This window comes from Fundulus heteroclitus, chromosome 3 (genome assembly GCF_011125445.2).
Source record: "Fundulus heteroclitus isolate FHET01 chromosome 3, MU-UCD_Fhet_4.1, whole genome shotgun sequence".
Taxonomy (NCBI): Eukaryota; Metazoa; Chordata; class Actinopteri; order Cyprinodontiformes; family Fundulidae; genus Fundulus; species Fundulus heteroclitus.
Genome location: NC_046363.1, coordinates 7,488,468 through 7,507,473, shown reverse-complemented (window position 1 = coordinate 7,507,473; position 19,006 = coordinate 7,488,468). Strand labels below are relative to the sequence as shown.

Sequence of the window (19,006 nt, the reverse complement as noted above, 5' to 3'; positions counted from 1 at the left end):
TTGCAGGTAGGCTTCGCCCCAGTAATCATATCAATAACGTTCTCCTTTTGTTCTCGGGGGAGGTAAAAGTCGAACGGCGCAATTGTTTCGAAATTGCAATTATAAGCAATGTCTCGGTTGTTTTGCCCCCCTTTCTTTGTCTTCCTTGTAACATATCCTTCCTTTAACTTCAAAGTGCAGTGCATAACCCAGTAGCCATGAAGTAGATGGTGCTGTATATCGGGGTTAAAAAAAAAAAAAAGAGGAAGAAAGTTCTGGAAATCTTCAAAGAACCTTGCCAGAGCCACTTGATACTCCCTTTTGTTTTGGATAAAACCGGCAGAAACTAGGACTCAAATCTTCTTTGCGTGTTTTTGGATAAACTCAACATGACATAGCAATCCCAAATGTCAAATACTGCTTTCCGTGGGCATTGGTAATCTGTTCCTTGTCACACACGAGCCTTAGCAGTCAGATTTTTTTTGTATTGCTTCCCTATCTAAGCTTACAGTAGCTAAGTCCCCCATTGCCTCCTAAGACCTAAATGATGTACTATCCACAGCTCGGTTTTCCGTGTGGCGAATTCAGTGCTATCTTCAGGTGTAACACCCCCCCTCCTCCCCCCCTCCCCCCACTCCCCATTGATCCTTTCCGCAATTAGATCTGTATAAAACTAATGTCATAGTGGCTTAAATTTACCCCACTTATGTGAAATTGCCGCGCATTAAACACGGTGCAATCCTGGCGGCATTAAATGGTTTAAGTGTGTTATTCCTCGACTATAGGCAGAAAAAAAAAAGAGAGAGAGAGAGCCCCCTTGATTAACTAAACCCTCTCAAATGCGATGGCATGCTGTAATTAGCCCTGTGCGGACTTGAACGTGGGTTTTAAGGCAGCCACTCATCCCATGGCCTTTATCTGCGGCTGCTTCCCCGAGAATAAGGTCTCCCGTGTAAGGTTCCTCCACTGAGCAGCGACTCGCCGGTCTTAGCTTAGCCTTGTATCTGTGTAGTCACTCTCTGAAATGGGCTTGTCAGGGGGACCTAAAACCTCCATTAAAAGTTTCAGTCCATAATAGGTATTAAAAAGCTGTAGGAACACAAAGAGGAGTACCAATTTTCATTAACATATGAAGCACTTATTAACTTTGATCAGAGAGCGGTGAAGAAGCAAAGCCGCTTAAAGGCGCAAAGGTCAAGAAGTTGAATGCCACCAAAGACTCAGCCATTTGCCTTACCCTTGCAAAAAGGGTCTCCCAGATAAGTGCGTGGAGCACCTTGGCGTCCCATTTTGGTCTGAGGCCACGGAGCCTTGAAATCTGTTCATGGTCTTATTGTATCCTGGCTCTCGTGGTTTTTGGGGCTATTGACATATATGCTAGTTGAATGCGCAGATTTCATCCAAACCTCCCCAAAGTCATCTCTTTTAACCACTGTACAGTGGCTTGTAAAGGTATTCACGCCTCCTGAACATCGTCACATTTTTTTTCCTGTTGCAAACTCAAATTTCAGCGTAATTAATTGCGGTTTTGATGTGAAAAACCCATAGACAGTTGTGACTAATTGTGGAGCGGAAGAAAAATGAGGACGTGGCTTTCTATTTTATTTTTACAAATAAAAATTTGAAAAGTGTGTATTCAGATCCCTACATCAAAGTTTGACTTATTGCTATCAGGTGGGACCTAATCAATAGAGTCCATCAGGGTGTAATTTAATGTCAGTTTAAAATTAGTTGTGATGTGAAGTCCTCAGGTTTTTTTTTTTTTTTTTTTTGTGAACTAACAACATCATGAAAACCAAAGAACGCAGCAGACAGGCCAGGGAAAAAGATACAGGGAAGTGCTAGACGGGGTTAGGTTTAAAAAAGCAATATCCCTAGCACTGTTCAGTCTGTCAGCTGAAAATGGAAAGGGTCATGGCACAACAGCAAACCTATCAAGACATGGTCGTCCTCCTAAATTGGCATGCTGTGCAAGGAGAACATTATTCGGAGAAGCTGGAAAGAGGCTATGATATACCAGGCTAGTCCAAGTGGGAGAATCTATTGACTGGAAAACTTATAATTTATAATTAGGCCTTTATAGGAAAGTGGCAACAACTAAACCGTTGTTAATTAGCCTGCATTTAAAGGTGATGTGTGTGGTGGAAAACCAACACAGTACATACTGAACATTCCCACCGTGAAACATAGTAGTGGCAGCATCATGGTGTGGGGTTGCTTTTCTTCAGCAGAGACAACGACACTGGTCAAAGTTGATTGAAAGACAGATGAACATCCTTTAAGAAACCGACTAGTTTTCGAACAGGCTGCAAAAGAATAGAGACTGGGGCGGAGGTTCACTTTCCAGCAGGGCAAGGACACTAAACACAGGCCCAGAGCTACATGGCTTAGATCGAAGCATAATCACATGTTTGATGGGTTCATTCAAAGTTTAGACATCAAATTAAGGAATCTGTGAGAGTTGAAAATTTCTCTTCACAGTTGCCCTTTATCCAATCTGACTATTTTTTATAAGGAGAATGACCGTTCAATTTCAGGCTCTACAATTAGATGTGCAAAACCGGTAGAAAGACAATCCAAAGGATTTGCAGCTGTTATTGTAGCTAGAGAGGGCTCTACAAAGTATCCACTCTTAATACAAATGCAGATACTAAATAATTAGCTAATTTTTACCATAACAATGTAAAAAAAAAAAAAAAAAAAAACGTACCATAAATTGGAGAATTCTTCCAAATGTCCTTCACTGCCTTACTTGGTATTGTCGCCTGCTGAATCATTCAGCCACTCAAGTCAGCTTAAATTAGCTGGCACTTTTTTCAGCAAGCTATAGCAATTAATTGCTATAATTGCAATGCAAGCCCACCTTCATAAATGTGCAGCTTTGCAGTCAAAGCCTTTGTTTGCCCTCTAAAGGTGTCCACACTGCCTTGTCACCTTAAAATGCTCTATTTGAGACAACTTGGGAAATATGGATCGGCACCCAGTGGAGAACGAACAAGTTTCAATATCCATGGCATTTTAAAGACGGTCTGACTACCTTTCAAAGTCGCAGAGGGGGAAAAGGGACTAATACATAAAGAAATAACCTTTCCCAGGTGATTACACAGGAATCTTATCATGGACAAGTTTCCCTCAATTTCACATTTATTTATGGAGCTTTTTCCTGTTTGCGAGAAGCAGCGCGACACACCGACTCCACAGTAAAGATTTATTCTCTACTGAAGCACCTGGCTCTGGAATTCTGAAAACGGCTCCTTTTCCCTGTTTTTTTTTTTTTTTTCTTTCTTTCTTTTTTACTGAAACTGTGAAATTTCACCTTGCTGTTTCACCCCCTGTTTTATTGCTGGCTATATGTGAAGTTCAGCACAGGATGTTGCCACAAGCTGTTCCCTTTGAGTGTTCCAAGTCTTGTCTGATGACAAATGACTTCCCGTCTCGGCTCCGACAGTAAATTTACATGTCACTTCATGTGTCTCATTTCCTCTGTGTAAAAAAAAAAAAAAAAAAAAAAACCTTTTTTGGGGAGTTATATTCCATGATTTGTATTTATTTTTTTTGCCCTCAGACAGCCTGATTTTATTGTCGCTCCCTGCGTGTCAGGATATATCAATAACAACTAACTGCGAACGCTCGCACCGTCCTCTACAAATGATAGGAATTACAATAGGGCAGAAATATTTTATCAGAGTAGAAGTGGGAGGTGAAAGCAAAGGCTGCAGGACTCGGCGTAGCAGATGAAAAACCCACCTTGACCCCTCAATATCCTCTCTGCGAGGAAATTCACTCGCTTCAGTCAGAGGCATGGAGCGGCAAGGAGAAAGTCCCAGAATTAATTAGTCTTTGTGTAACGCAGAAGTAATCAGAATCTCCAGCTACACAGGAGGAAGATCTCCTTTCACAGCTGCCAGTGCCCAGAATGGTAAATGTGGAATTTTAATGCACAGTTGATGCTGGAGAATATGGGGAAATGCTAATTTGCGGTGCGATAAGATGAATCGAGTCATCCCTTTAGCCCCATTTGACTCAGTGGAGGAAATTAATCATTAATGTTTGTTAAGTATGACAATCTAACTGGGCCAGATCTACATGCTCAAAGACTGAGGCAGAGCGAGATAAAGAGCCGGGCTGCAGACGGGGAGGAAAACTGCCAGATTCTGTAATGATGGGAATTTATTGGCATTTAAAGAGACAGTGCCGAGGCATTTCTCTAATAGCCTCCCTCCATTGGAGTGCTGTGCCTGCCACAGATTGCATGCAATTCCAACCTTTTTTTTTTTTTTTTGTCAGATAGCAGAAAAGTCTTACAGCTATGCTTGACTTTACTAAAAAAGAGCAGCTTTCTGGAACTGACTTCATCTGTTGCAGCATAATCTGCATCAACAAGCCAACATCAGAGGAAGAATGGAAAAGAAGGCCTGCTGTCAGATATCCTCAAACCGATGGTCAAACGACAGCGATGGGTTTAGAAAGTGTCAGCAGGTTAAAGTCATAAAGCCAAAAAAAAATCCTACCTTACCTTGAAGGGACAGTTCCGATGTTTTCATCCAAGATTCTGTAATATGGATGTCAGCAATAGATGGATGCCATATCACACATCCTCAGATCAGTGGATGGCTTAAAGATAGCTGGTTTTAGCTGATTTTAGTTATATGAAACAAGTCCAACTGAAAGTTTGTGTTATATTAGCAGATATTAAATGTCTACACCAGTGGTTCCCAACCCTGGTCCTCAAGCACCTCTGCCCTGCGTGTTTTAGACGTGTCTCTGGTGCAGCTCACTTGATTCAAATGACTGCGTGGCCTCCTCTGCATGCCATCAGGTTCTGCAGAAGCTTTTTAATCATCCATTCCTTTAAGTCATGTGTGTGGCAGCGAGGACGCACCTAAAACAGGCAGGACAGGGGTACTTGAGGACTAAGGTTGGGAACCACTAGTCTACACCACACCCAGCATTTTACAGCCCACATCTAGCCCTTCAAGATGCCCTCAACGTGACTGACTAATAATTCAAAATATCAATTTTTATTTATTATTATTTTTTTTATCATTTTTTATGTTATTTTTCTATTTTATATTTATTTTTGTGCTTTAAAGGTTGCATTTTTGTTTTGATTTCTGTTAAAAATAATAAGAAAAAGTAATCCAAGATGTAGCGTTTGTAACAGGAAGGGAAAAAAGTATTTATCTACAAAAGTCAGAAGTTGGTTCGCTCAGTTTGTGAAACCCAGGCTAGCAGTTAGTCTGGTGCTTTTAGAAATTTTAGCTGCTCAATCATTTGTTGTTCTCAGGCACTGGGATTCAGATTTTGACACTTGTAAAAGAAAATTTCAGTTGTCAGTAAGGTGGGACACTTTTTATGGTCCAGTTGCAATAGCTGTTAAGCCAGAAGAAAAACTATAATTATATGTATATTTTAATCAAATTAAATTGGACTCACTTCAAGCAAATAATATTGTATTTTCTGTCTTTTTATGTGTTAAAACACCAATACAGCACATTTCCAAACAGATATATTATTACAGTGTTTGTGCAACTGGGCTGATGTGACACAAACCATTATAAGAGCTGTAATATAATATATGTAAAATGCTTATATTGGCTCTCACATTCTAAATGCTTGGCAGCCATACTAAATACTAAACCACCTGGTTCCTTCGACTCTCGCAGTGGGAATTCCAACTTCATCAAGCCTATTTGTTGCATTTCCGACAGCGAATTTGTAAAAAATCCGATTTCCGAGTACAAAGAACATAAACACGCCATCCGAGAGAGCCGGTCAACTTATGCAGCAGATCGATACTCCATCAGCCGTATCCTGAGTAAACTTAGTGCAGTTACATGGATGTTGCTGGTCTCAGAAAGCACAGTTTCCTGTAACAGCCGTCTAACGGGAAAATGCAGCTGTTTATTATCCGCTAATACAGCTTTATGCCCAACTGACATGAACATTTTGGGTTTGTGTGGGGTGGAATTGCTAAAATCAACTAAAAAACATCACAGGCCCCATGTGAGTAGCTGTTTGCCTTACCACCGTTTTTTGGGGGGATTTCTTCACTTTTTCTACAAACTCCCTGCAATAAGATACCTTTGTAATAATAGCAATGGCACGATTACAGAGAATAACTTATGGTGTTGCAGTCAGTTAATTTATTTTCATACATTCACACATAGCGACTGGTCTCAAGAATCTCTGGTCAGGATTAGAGAGCTCTGAGCTCCTTAAAGTCACGCACGACAGATTGACATTTTCAAGGGCTTTCTGAGCAGAGACAATGCTAAAAGGGAGAGGAAAAGCCAATATGACTTTGTTGCTACCTTGCTCGAGGAATTGTTTGTGTAAATCGCCTATAAGCTTATTGACCCGAATGCGTGGCGCGCTGCGTGCGGCTGTGATTTGGCTGGAGAGCCGTCCTTTGATGGAGCAGCGATAGGGCTGATTTTAACAGCTCACTGGCTCCTCTTCCATGCCCGCCAACCCAGAACGCAGCAGGCCGCCTCGCCTCGCCTCTACAGCCCCCCCCCCCCTCCCTGCCCTCCTTAGTCTTCTCTCACTCATTCCTAAATGTGACCATTCGATCGCGATGCAACGGGAGCCCGAGCCAGACGTAAATTGTAGTCGATAATGTAGAGGAAAGTCATTGACAGTCTGTCTCCTTTGATAACACCAGCACAGGGTTTCATTTCAAATTATGCGACAAGCCCGAGTCTCTATCACTTAGAGTAGAAACGAAACGGAGCACCACAATCAGACACTTTCCATATCAGATAGTTCATTAACAGTGTTCAAATACTGCTCCAAATTTCTCCTAAACCACGGGGTAAGCAGAGGAGTGCTGCTCCTGCATTTCTTCCTCTGTTTTTTTTTTTTTTTTTTTCTCCTACAGACATTTGTGCAGGAAACTTCATCAAAGCCCTGTGACATTGTTCCCTGCTAGGTTGCCGGGGCGATTGTGTTTAAAATGCACTGCAAAACTGCATTAGATAGAAGGCAGAAAATCCTTAATCACTGCTTAATTAAGGAATCATCTTGTAGCTTCATTTCCCGGGCTGTAATTAAACACTTCCAATACGTTTCGTTACAGGGCTTAGCATGTTCGCCTGAGATCAAGGTAGTGCCTTTAATGTTATCTCGCCGGCTCTTTTTTTTTTTTTTTTTTTTTCAAACTCCGCTCCATTGGAAGGAACTGTTGATACACGCCTTTGTTATGCTCATCATAATACGAGGCTGGTATGCTAAAGAGGTTCTCCAGGCCCAACAATAAATAGTGGGGGGGAATTGAGTTGAGTGGGCTTCTTGTTAATACGCTGGGAGAGAGGAGGAGCAGGGGGAGAACTGCCAGACCAAACAGACACTTGTATAAGCAAAACTGGGTCATAATGACCTCATGGACCGTAAGTAGGACATTTCTGAAGACTTCCCTTCGGTATCACTTTTTTTTTTTTTTTTTTTTTCCAAATGCATCTCCTATTTTAGTGTGAGGCAGAAAGCTGACATCCTTTTGGCAACATTCGCTGCCTTCTTTGAAGTGAGCCATGTCAGGGAAAAAAAGCTAAACAAGCACAGCGTGTGTGCTTGATCTGGAGATGAACAAACCTGAGGATGGACAGTGTCCTGTGGGCTGCGGCACAGGGAGGGTGACAGCACAAAACTGAAAATAGGAAGCACAATGTAAAGAACCAAAGATCAGGGGTTTTTTTATGAGGTGACGGGTGCAGTTTTAATGTGTTCCTAATGAACTGCTTCTCAGAGACCCGTTTAGAGTATGGAAGAGAATATACATTTGCATCAATATGCTCATATTTGTTGGCACCACTAGTAAAGATGCATAAACAGCACTATTACAAATTCATCTTTTATTGGAGTGGCATATTGTCTGCGAAAGTAAAAATTGTGTAAAAAAAAAAGAAGAAAGAAAAGAAAACCTTTAATTTCAATAAACATTTTCAGGAAGGGGGGAAGAAATTGCATAAATTTTTAACCAAAATCCCTGCCAGCACAGATACTGGTTCTCTAAAAATCACTTTAAAATAAATGTCACTGAAGCACTTTCTTAATTCACGCTTCCCTTTAAAGGCGACCGAGTTTTTATAGGCCTCTAATTAGTGATCCGTGATGTTCTGCTTCCCTGGGGAACTAAAATGGCATGACACACAGAGGCCCGTTTCTCTCAGCCGCTGGTGTCTCGGCTGGAGACCGACCATGAGATGCCATCTGTATGTTTAGCGGGGAAAAAAAGCTTTTTTTTTTTCTGTTCAACCATCATACATTTAAACGTGGGGTTTCTGAAAAATTGGCTTGGACTTTAACCGGAACTGTGAGATTTGGTCAGAGGAGAGTCACAGAGCGGAGAGTCACTTTTTGAGACACTTGTTGTTTGGTGTAAAAGAGGAATGACGCACCTGATGCCCACAGACAGGGGTAACGGAGGATGTGTTAAACCGTGGGCCTGTTTTCTCTGCCAAAAGCCCTGGAAAACCTTGTTAGAATATATGCAATTATAAGGTCCAAAATAAATAAAAATCCAGCAGACTTAAGTTTATTACTCATCACTGAGTCCATCAGGATAATGATCCAAGTTGTATTGTCAAATCAACACAAAAATGGCTCATCAGACACAAAATCAGCCTTTTACTCTGAATCAGGGCCTAAATAGGAACATGTTGGCTGAATTTAAGCTCTAAGAGCAATATTTAAGGAGCAGTTGTCAAAGATTGCTCATGTGAAACACATGTGGGACAAAACTAAGTGGAAAATCGGGGCCAGGGAAAAAGTATTCGCAGCAGGGACTTTGTTAAAAGTCATCAAAAGTTGTGTATTAGTAAATAACTTGGCGTGACACACGGCTGCAGAAAAGACGCGTTTTTATTTTAAGGTTTTCGCCACATCTCTCATATCGCGGGCGCCAATAAATGTGACTCGCACTATGCATATCCTTTTTCTCTGGAGAATGCATGAAGTAAAATAATCCATCGTTTTAATCCTGCCCTGTCCTTGACCGTTTACTATTGGGTTTAAAAACATCAAAGGAGTGAAAAAGATGTGGCGACAAAAGTGGGGGGGAAAAAATGTTCCACCACGAGCCGTCAACCGCCACCGCATGCCCCGAGCAGGTTTGCTCTCGCTCGCCTCACTTTGGAGACACACTGTGGCGGCCACATTGGATTTTATTTAGAGCACCACACTAGAGGCACCTCCTAAGCGCTGATTTATGTTCCCATAAACTTTCAGCGCAAACTGTGCTTACTGTAGACATGCAAAAATAGATTTTCTTTTACAGTTAAGTGTATCAGAGAGTCCTCAACAAGCCCTCCCATCAGCGTTACCGCCGCAGACTCTGTTTAACTCGCCCTTTAAGCACTTACATCCTGGAGAGAGATACCCAAATATCCCTTAGCAGGGCGTGTATGAGCGCCCAGACTGTAAATCAGCCCTACATCCTATAACACACATTCTAGCTCGCTCCACAATAGATCAAAGGGTAATAAATAGCCACCTCTCTCTCCCACACATTGCTTTCCTTCCTGTTCCACGGAGCTTCCTCCTGTCCCTGCTGGTCCTCATGGGAACTCCTTTCGCACAGAAGTGTGCAGCTGGGCCTGGTGAGCTCACTGCAAATGCAGCATGTACCAAGTTATGCATACGCGACAACACACAATGGCTCAAATGTTACAGGAAAGCGTTATAAAAGCAAACGATTCTTTGCCGGGACGCCGTCCAAAGGCCATAAGAACGCGCGGACGGAGCTGTCCATAACCAAGCACTTAATTAAATTAGGTCTCTGAACATTACGTTTGTGGAGAAGTTCTCTCTGTCATTTGTGCTTTGTGGGACTTATGGTTGTTGTTTTTTCTTCCATCTTCCATTTGCAGCAGAGGAGGACGGTAACCGAGAAGCAGGAGATGTGGAGATGGAGGGCCAGAGTGAGAAGACTAGGAAGCCTGCTGTTGGACCCGATGAATGGGACGGTCCAAGTAAGAGAAGCATCTCTATCGCTTTATTAGAGAGACTCTCAAGGTCATCGCATCAAGTCATTGTTGCCTCAGCACAATACGCTGTAGAGTTTGAGGAAAGGCGTAGTGACGTCAAACCAGGGAGATTACGAGACATTCATGAGACGAGGCGATCACGAGAACAAGAAAGCATTTTAACTAGGGCTGCATAATATATCAGAAATATATCATCGTCTTATCATCAGTGTCTGTAACATGAAGTTTCCAAAGAACTTTTTTTCTGTAACTTATTTGTTAGTTAAAATGTTTACAGTATTATGACTTCACACTTTATATATCAATGTATTTGCTCAGCCTTTTGGACGGAGTCTCGCTACAGCAGATGAAGGTCCCTAAGATTTATTGCAACCGATATCATCATCAGCGACCATGTTGCCATCGCACGGTTTTCTGATATTGTGCAGCCTTAATTTTAGAACCCTTTTTTTTTTTTTTTTTTTTTTTTTTTTTAAGAAATTGACTCCAAGTTTCACAAAATCACCAACTTCAGTCCACATTTGACTGGTCAATTTTATGCTTGTTTAGTATTTTAGATTTTTAATTAGAGATCAGTGATAGGCAATTATATAAGCTATCATCATAATGGAAAAGAATATAATAAAAATAGCTCATATTATCTGTCATAGTAACATTAACTTTACTTGATAATGCTTGCAAAACCTCTAAGCTGATAGCATTGCTGGCATTGTTAGCTTCACTGTTGGAGCTATTTTTCCTCCACGGGTTTGAAGAAAGCAGAAATTATTGTGTTTATGTTTAAAACACGACCGAAAGCAATCATTTTGTTCTGTTTAGCGCTACAGTTGCACCACTGAATGCAGCTGTTTTCATGAAGTAGCTTACTCAATAAAGTTTATTTTTTTAGAGCGGTATTTGTTTTTGTGAGGCTTTGATGGAAACAGATTTATAGTCAAAAATACTGTGATTAAAGAAATGTATTATATAAATATGTATATAATATAATATTTATAAAATCTTAAGTCATCAAATGCAATCCAGAATCATCCTTTTAGCTTAGCATAGATACACTACAAAAACAGAACCAAAAAATAAGTGAAAATGTCTTGAAATTAGTGCGTTTCTCCTTGATGTGAGCAGGTAAATCGGATTATCTGCCAATAGGATGAGTATTTTGACCCCTAAAATAAGATAATTAGATATACTGCACTTGCAATAAGATGATGGAGATGAGTTGTTCCTATTTTAAGTGCAAAAATCTTATTCCATTGGCAAAGCAGGTTATTTACCTGCCCAAATCAAGGATAAATGCACTCATTTCAAGAAAATTTTAGTTATTTTGAGTTCCGTTTTTGCAGTGTAGGAATCCTAAACCATATGCTAACTGTTAGAGGCTAACATTTTTGCCAGATTCTTACTGTGCTTGTAAATTGTTTGCGTGTTTTCTGTCATGGTTAACTTTGTAGGGAATTATTTGGATGTTTTACTGTGGGAAGACCTCATACTAGCATATCTCGTTAAGACTGACAACAGATTGACACTGTCAGGTATATTGCAAGTTACAACAAAAGCACTTAAAGCTAGCATTCACTTCATGGCGAATTAACCAAGTTACATTTTAGTGAACGCTCCACTTGAAAGAATCATATAATCCCACATAGGTGCACTTTAAAAAAGAAATGTTTGCAGCAGCAACTTCATCACAGTGATGGATAATAGAGAAAACTACATGGCTGCATGGCACAAAGCCTGCACATACACTGCTGAACAGACAAAATATGACTCCTTTTACTGCATAAAATGACCTCCAGAATTTATTCCAGGTACATGAGTTTGTAAAAAAGAGAGAGAGAGATGAAAAAGAGAGAGCTGGAACCATGGAAAAAAAAGTGGATTTGGGCAAGTTGCGCTCGCTAGCTCAAAGCCCCCTGGGGTGTGTATTTTATACTGACAGTGAATCAGTGTTATCGCCCCCATCAGATAATGCATTTATCATTAAATTTCACATTTGCATTTAAATCTGGGGAAGGAAATGAGCATTGCTGGCTAAAGATAAGAGCGCTGGGACGACAGTAATAAACCATCACTGTGATCAGTCAGGAGACAGGGCTGAGGGGGTCAGCTCAGAACTATGGGGGCCATGACAAAAAGAAGGCATCACAAGCGGGGGAGAAAAAAAGTGCTTTTGGGCGAGAAAACGCTGAGCTTAAAAATACTGCTGTGAAAGAGCGGGATGGGTGTAGCATGACTGGATGTATGACTGGCTGTAATTATGCTTCCTCGTGCTCTTAGCCGTCAGGAGGAGAATTGGGGGGGGGCCAGAAAGACGCGGCTGGACAGGCGGTTGGCAAGGAGAGAGAGGAAAGTTGGGATTTTATGGAAGAAATGTGTCTGTTGTGAAGGAAGTTAGATTTCGGAGGTAGTGACGTGAGAGCTGGCACACATTTCATGTTTTAGTGAACCGCAGCGTGACCGTGTCCGATGATTGAAATACTCCTACTTGGTGCAAATAAAATGACTCTATATCATTTATTTAGTAGTGTTTTATGTGGTTGATCAACACAAGGTTGCACATAATTATGAATTGGGGGGGGGGCAGATTATTGATTTAAGTCTGGACTTTGACTAGACCAAACCAATACATAAATATGTGCTGATCTGACCCATTCCATTCTATGCCCTCATTTATAGTCAAGGCTGTTGCAGAGGGAGAGAATGAGAGAGAAACTGAGTCAGATTCCTACCTGCGCCTCCAGGAACGAGAACTTCTGCTTCCATCTCAAGACTTTTTCAGCCACTAAGCAGCTTTTCTTCTAAATAATGCCCTGTATTTAGCTCCATCCATTCCCATCAACTCTGACAAGCCTCCCCCTGTCCCCGCTAATGAAAGGCGTCCTCACAGCATGACGCTCCAACCACCATGTTTCACTGTCAGGATGGTGCATTAAGGGGGATGCGCAGGTGTCAGTTTTTCTGCCGCATATAGCATATTGTATGCAGGCCAAAAGGTTTCATTTTGGTCCCGCCTAGCCAGAGCACTCATTTTTTCCCTTCCTGCTGTGTTTCCCACATGCTTTGTTGAAAACAGCAAACAGAACCTTTAATGGCTTTCCTTCAACAATGGCTTTTCATTGTGGATGACCAACAGATTCTCCCACCTGAGCTGTGGACCTCTACAGCTCCTCCCAATGCACCCTTTTAGGTCAAGAGCTGTGTTTTTGTAGGTTTGGACTTGTGCTGTATTTTTTCCTTCTCCATCAGAAGTTTAAAGCCTGGAATGATGCTTTACAGTCTAGGACTGCTTTAAACTTTTTGACAACCCTAACCCTTACCTGCTTGCGCTTTTCCTTGGTCTTCGCAATACTGTTTTATCATAAATATTTTCCGACAGACTGCTGAAGTCCTAACCTCAGATTAGATTATTCTCATGTGAGGGTCAGGGGTTCTGGGGTCACAGAGAAAACAGGGCTGAATACATTTGTACACCTTACAATTTTTTATTCGTAAACCCCTTAATAATTATATAGAATTTTCCTTACAAACATGCACGCATCAAGTCCCAATTAAATGTGTCAAAGTTTGCGGTAGCAACGTGACAAAAATGTGGGAAAAGTTCAAGGGGGCGAATACTTTTGCAGCTGGGTTATCAGTTGGAAATCTCCCACTTGTTTGCTTGACATCTGTATTATATAGCGACCAATTAATGAGCGACGTACACCGAGGCATTCGTGCTCCTACTGTGTTTTCTCAATGGGCAGCATAAAGTGGGCAGAAATTAATCTTGGCGCATGATAATGCCATTCACTCTCTCATCATCGCCTGCCACGAAAGGTCATTTCCCTTTTTAATTTTTCCCATTGTGCTGGAAAAGTCAGATGGGCATGTTATAATTTGAATAAAGAGGAGAATCAGACAATCAGATAGGGACATTTGAAATGACATGACTTCCTGTTCAAAGTGATTAAAAGCAAATTTATTTAGTTGGAGACTGTCTCCCCTTTAATCTCTTTGTAAATGTTCAGATAGTTCGGCATTCAGAAGTTCTTTGTTATTCTTTGGCTTAAGTTTAAGCAGCTGTGATTAGGATCACCAACAGATAATTTTTAATCACAGCGCGTGTGCATCTGAATGGGCTGTGTTAATGTCCGCCACATAAAGAGCGAGTGAAGCCTTTTAATGAGGTGGGCTGACTCGGAACAAGCCCACCTGCTTTGGTGACTCTATTGAAGCACCTCCATGCCGTTTCCCTTTTGCTGAGTAACAACAAAAGCCTTTTACAGTCTACATCCTGTAATTGAATGCTTTTTTTTTTTCCTCCCTCCGCTCGCCGCATTTCATCTCTACTTTAGTAACTCATGTCAAGAGCTGTCCACGATTGCCTCGCGTTCTCTGATTGTCTTTTCTGCGTGGAACGGTGGAGAAGCGAGCTGAATGAGTCACTATTAATCTGATAGCCGGCTCTTCTCTGTTGTTCCGAGAGCCGGGTCTCTGATGTGGAACACCCAGTGAGTTGCCTCTCTCTCTCCCTCTCTCTCCCTCGCTCTCCCCCAGCTCCTACAAGTATGTCCTTAAGCAAATCTCCGCACCGATCTCCTGTCTCGTGTTCATTTCTCGTCACGGATGTTTTCCAATCAGCCGCTGATTCCGGAGATAGTGCGTCAAGCTATTGTGTTCATTTTCAGAGACTTGCGCTGATAGGGATCTGACTCCGTTTCTCCCATTCTCTCCCGCTTGCTCTCCTCAAGGCTAATTGTGGATCGGGTGTTAGTTAGCTAACTGTACTAATGAACTTGTTCTCTGCCTTATCTAAATGGTTTCGCTTGTGAACCACGCCCCCTTATGAAAATTGGGAAAATCCAGGGTTTGTTAAGAATCCTGTGCTTTTTTTTTTTCTATTTCACCATTGCCTTAAATGATCAACCATGGTTGGACAGTGCAGAGGCTACCCCAGCTGCCTTACAGCCACTGGGCTAGAAAGTCCTGGTGGCCTTTCTGTGAGCAATTTCTATATTTCTCACTGTCCGTTTGTGGGTTGTTTTCTGGCTACTCTGGTTTTCTCCCACAATCCACAAAGAAGCATGTCTGGGTCTTAGCCACCCCTTTGTACGAGAGTCTCAGTAAATGGTTGCATTTGCACTGGATGGTGACCCAGGTGACCTTTCCATCCAGGATTAGACATATGGATGGATGGTATAGGACTGTCTTTTCCATTACTTTTATTTAGGCTTTTGTTTAACAACTAACAGAATACCATGCGATATGAGAAGCGGAAGACATTTCCAAGTCATACAGCATCACACCACCTGGTGTAAAATCTGCTCTTTGGCTGAGGAAAATCACTCTAAAGTCAGAAAATAAAAATACAAGCGTGTTGATGCTGTCGGGTTTACTGGAGGCGCAGTTTAATCAAAAAGCTTGTGGTACGAACCGAGGCCAAGGCATGTGAAAGGCACGGGCATTTACAAGGCAGAGAGGCTGCAGTAAAAGACACCGACGCTTTGGATGCCAGTGTTTGGGGGGGATCTGACCTGACATTAAGAGCAACGATCAGATTATTTCTGTGTTTATAACCAGGAGTCCTCAGCTTTAGGGAAATAAAATATTTGGTATGTGGTACAGCTTTTTACCACGGAGGATGGTATAAGCAGGCATATCGACCTACACCTAAAAAAAAAACTCAACTTGACAGCTTTAGAAAGGAATTGTGTGGTTTTTTTTCGTATTTGTATCTATTAGCATTAGAGAAATTATTCTTTCCCCAAAACACTTAAACAAATGGGTGACCCACCACAGAAAGAGGGGCAAATGGAGGAAATGAGTGTAACAGAGTGGCGACAGAAGAAATATGATCACCTTTTCACACAAATCTCTTCTATTGTTTGTCCCCGATGGTCCAGTTTCTGTATCCGGCTAGACACCTGGCAGGGTGAGGCAGAGGTCATCCGTAGGAGTGGCCGTCTGATTCACTTTGAAGATCTCACACACACACACACACACACACACACACACACACTGAAATACTTAAAACACATAAAAAAAACAGATTTGTTTTCCACCTTCCCCTTTCAAGGCATCAAACATGCACAAGGTGAAAGCGCAGCTTCACTCAGATGTAAAAAGTCTTGAGTCTCACTTTTGACTCCAGCCAACGCAACGCAAGGTCTGGGGCCGATCAGTCTTCTGCCACCCTTCCAAAGAAAAAAAACATTAAAAAAAATAAATGACCATTTCAGGTTTAATGCACATATGTCACGCTCGGAGAAACGAAGGACCAGATGGCCATGAAACAGTGGCAGGTGCCTCAACAAATGTTTGCGGTCGCCCGTGCTGCTATTTATACCGCGCTGAAACACAGACAGGCAAATATTTGCAACAGGACGGAGGGCCCTTTATGTTGGGAGGTCAAAATGATCATTGATGGGATTGAACCTTTTGGGCACCTCTGTCTGCTTAAAGATGAACAACCCCTTTGATCATGTCAAAAACTTACTGGTTACTAAAAACACTGATAGGAAGACAGAACAATGATGTGTCCAGTTTTTAATTTGCTTCAGTTAAAATCATTTTTGTCATTCTTAAAAGTGTGTTTTTCACCCCAGAATTTAGAGTATGGGTTCTAAAACTTTATGTTCTAAGTAAAAATCTAGATAAGGTCAGAGATGAAGGTGAAAGGTGAAATGTCTTTTATTCAACTTGCTAACAATTTACAGGCTAAAGACAAAGCACTTCATGTCCACATCTGTTTATATCCCTAAGTATTTTTGACAGTAAGGTTTAATGATTCCTCTACTTTTATAAGTCATTTTAACTTCATTTATTTTCCTGACCTCGTTAACAAGTGAGAATAAATGAAATAAACTGAACCCACAGTGCAACCAGACACCAACATCACAACAGAGTTCAAACCTACAGCTCCCCAGAGAGAGAATACGTAGGATCAAAATGGAATAAATGGCATTTAATGAACTGCCTTAGCCAATAAAAATCATTTTTGTTTTATTTTATAAATACAGTTTAGCCCTTTCCTAGTTCTTTTATTTAAATTTTTCAGATCTCCGTCGTTTACAAAGTAAACGATTACAACTCAGAATCATAAGGGTCATTTTTACAATTTTAACAGTTCAGTATAAAAATAACTCACATGTATTAGAATTAGTTTATTGTTTTTATTGGTCTATTGTTGTTTAAATATCTAAAAAAAAAAAAAAGTTTGTAATAGAAAAAAAAAATTATAGAAAAGAATCCTTTTTTATGGTCTTCTTCTGGGGTAGTTGACACCAGGTTGACCTCAGGTTGACATTGAACCCAGGTCAACTGCATCAAGGACTAAGGCCTCCATGTATGGGTCATGCTTGCCATCAGAGCACACCCAGTAAATAATCCTTTTTGAAAGTAAAAGATGTTAACTTAAAACTCACAGCACTTTAACAGTACTGCTCTATGTCTCCAGAAATCGTGGTTAGGATGGCTTTGCTTTTGGCCTCCTGAAATTATTTTCCACTCCAACCCGGTTTGACTCGGCTTAGATAACAGCTATAATGCTCTAATGACGCTTCCACTGGAACACACAAGTTTGTCTTCTAATTATTTTCTAAAGGGCTATCTTACGTGACATATTAAGCTACAAAATGACTTCAGTAATTTTGCATCTCTGTTAACGATCTTTCCACTTAAAGACATAGTGGACAATTTTTCTGGAAATGGAGGTAATATAATAATAATAATAATTAATACTTTATTCATCTCACAATGGAGAAATTCACCTCTGCATTTATCCCATCCCCTTGAGGAGCAGTGAGCTGCCACTGTGGGGCGCCCGAGGAGCAATCGGGGGTTAAGGGTCTTGCTCAGGGACCCAGAGTGCAGGCAGTTGGGATCGAACCGGGTACTTGTATCCTTCTCAGAGTGCAAGCATGCCGCTCTAACCACTAGGCCAACACTCCCCAGTAAACGCCCAAGACCGTTTTTGAATAACCTTCAAGCGCATGTGCAAGACCATCTTACCTACTCTTCCACTCCTCAGGGGGATTTGTGTGAAAGAATCTCCCCAATCCACTCTGGTCTTATTTCCTTCTTCTGAGGCCTTCCTCTTCTTCTCATAAACTTTTAAGACAGTTTGCTTCTTGTGACTCTCAGGCATTTTCAAAGTATACGGTGAGAGCAGCAGCGCTACAATGAACGGCTAACACTGAAGCTCACTGGATACATAAACACTAGGAGTGTGCAGCCAGCAAGAGGAAACTAGCTAGGAACGTGGACGCACACTGGTGTTAGGTTAGCACGTGGCAATAACTGGCATAGGAGACAACCAATAGCCACTATATAAAGATATTTAAATAGTGGCTCGGTTGATAAGATAATGTTAGCTTAATCTCTGTTTTGATAGGACTTGTTGCTAATTCACATTTGATTGTGGTTCAAGTTAATTATGGGTTGACAAAACTCACGCAGAGTCGTGCTCCTGATTCATAAACCAAGGTCTACTCTTTGAATGTCGTGCTCATCATTGTCTAGTATTTAGCAGTCATCCCGTACAACTTGCGCTCAAAATAAAGTTTGGTCCGGATTGACTTTGCTGTTCAGTCCAGATGTAGGTCAGAATCTGTACTTTAGAATGGCTTGTTTAATATTTTTTTTCAGCAAGACTTTTTGAGAGTATATTTCAACACTCAAGTTGCTCTAAGGAAACGGGGAATTTTGGAACTCATCACCCGAGTCCATTATAAAGTCAGGGTGTCGTCGGGGAAGGAGGGGCGAGCCGAAATGAAGCAGAGAGACAAACGGCGCACCCAGATGCAGATTAGGCTGCGGAAGATGAGGGTGTAAAAGGGATTTAATGGTAGGATGGATTAGAGAAATCCTTGTAACAATGTTAAATAATTATGGTTCCAGCCGAGATCAAAGCACCATTGATTGAACCCCTCAAGCCTTCAGCACGCAGAGTCTTGGAAAGCAAAGATTGGTAAACTCGTGCTCAGACCACTCCGGCTGCTCCACTTAAATTGGATTGGAAATATTAGGATATAGATGAATCCTTCAGGAGGCTTTCGCAAAGCTTT

The 19,006-nt window shown here is 41.4% G+C and overlaps 1 protein-coding gene across 1 annotated transcript in view; it reads left to right on the top strand.

The window, feature by feature from the left end:
* The window catches only part of zfpm2a (zinc finger protein, FOG family member 2a), a 158,346-nt gene that overhangs the window by 42,262 nt on the left and 97,078 nt on the right, over nucleotides 1-19,006 (top strand). Inside the window, 1 exon segment of the mRNA XM_012872986.3 lies at nucleotides 9,849-9,950. Coding sequence (XP_012728440.2) covers nucleotides 9,849-9,950 — 102 coding nt within the window.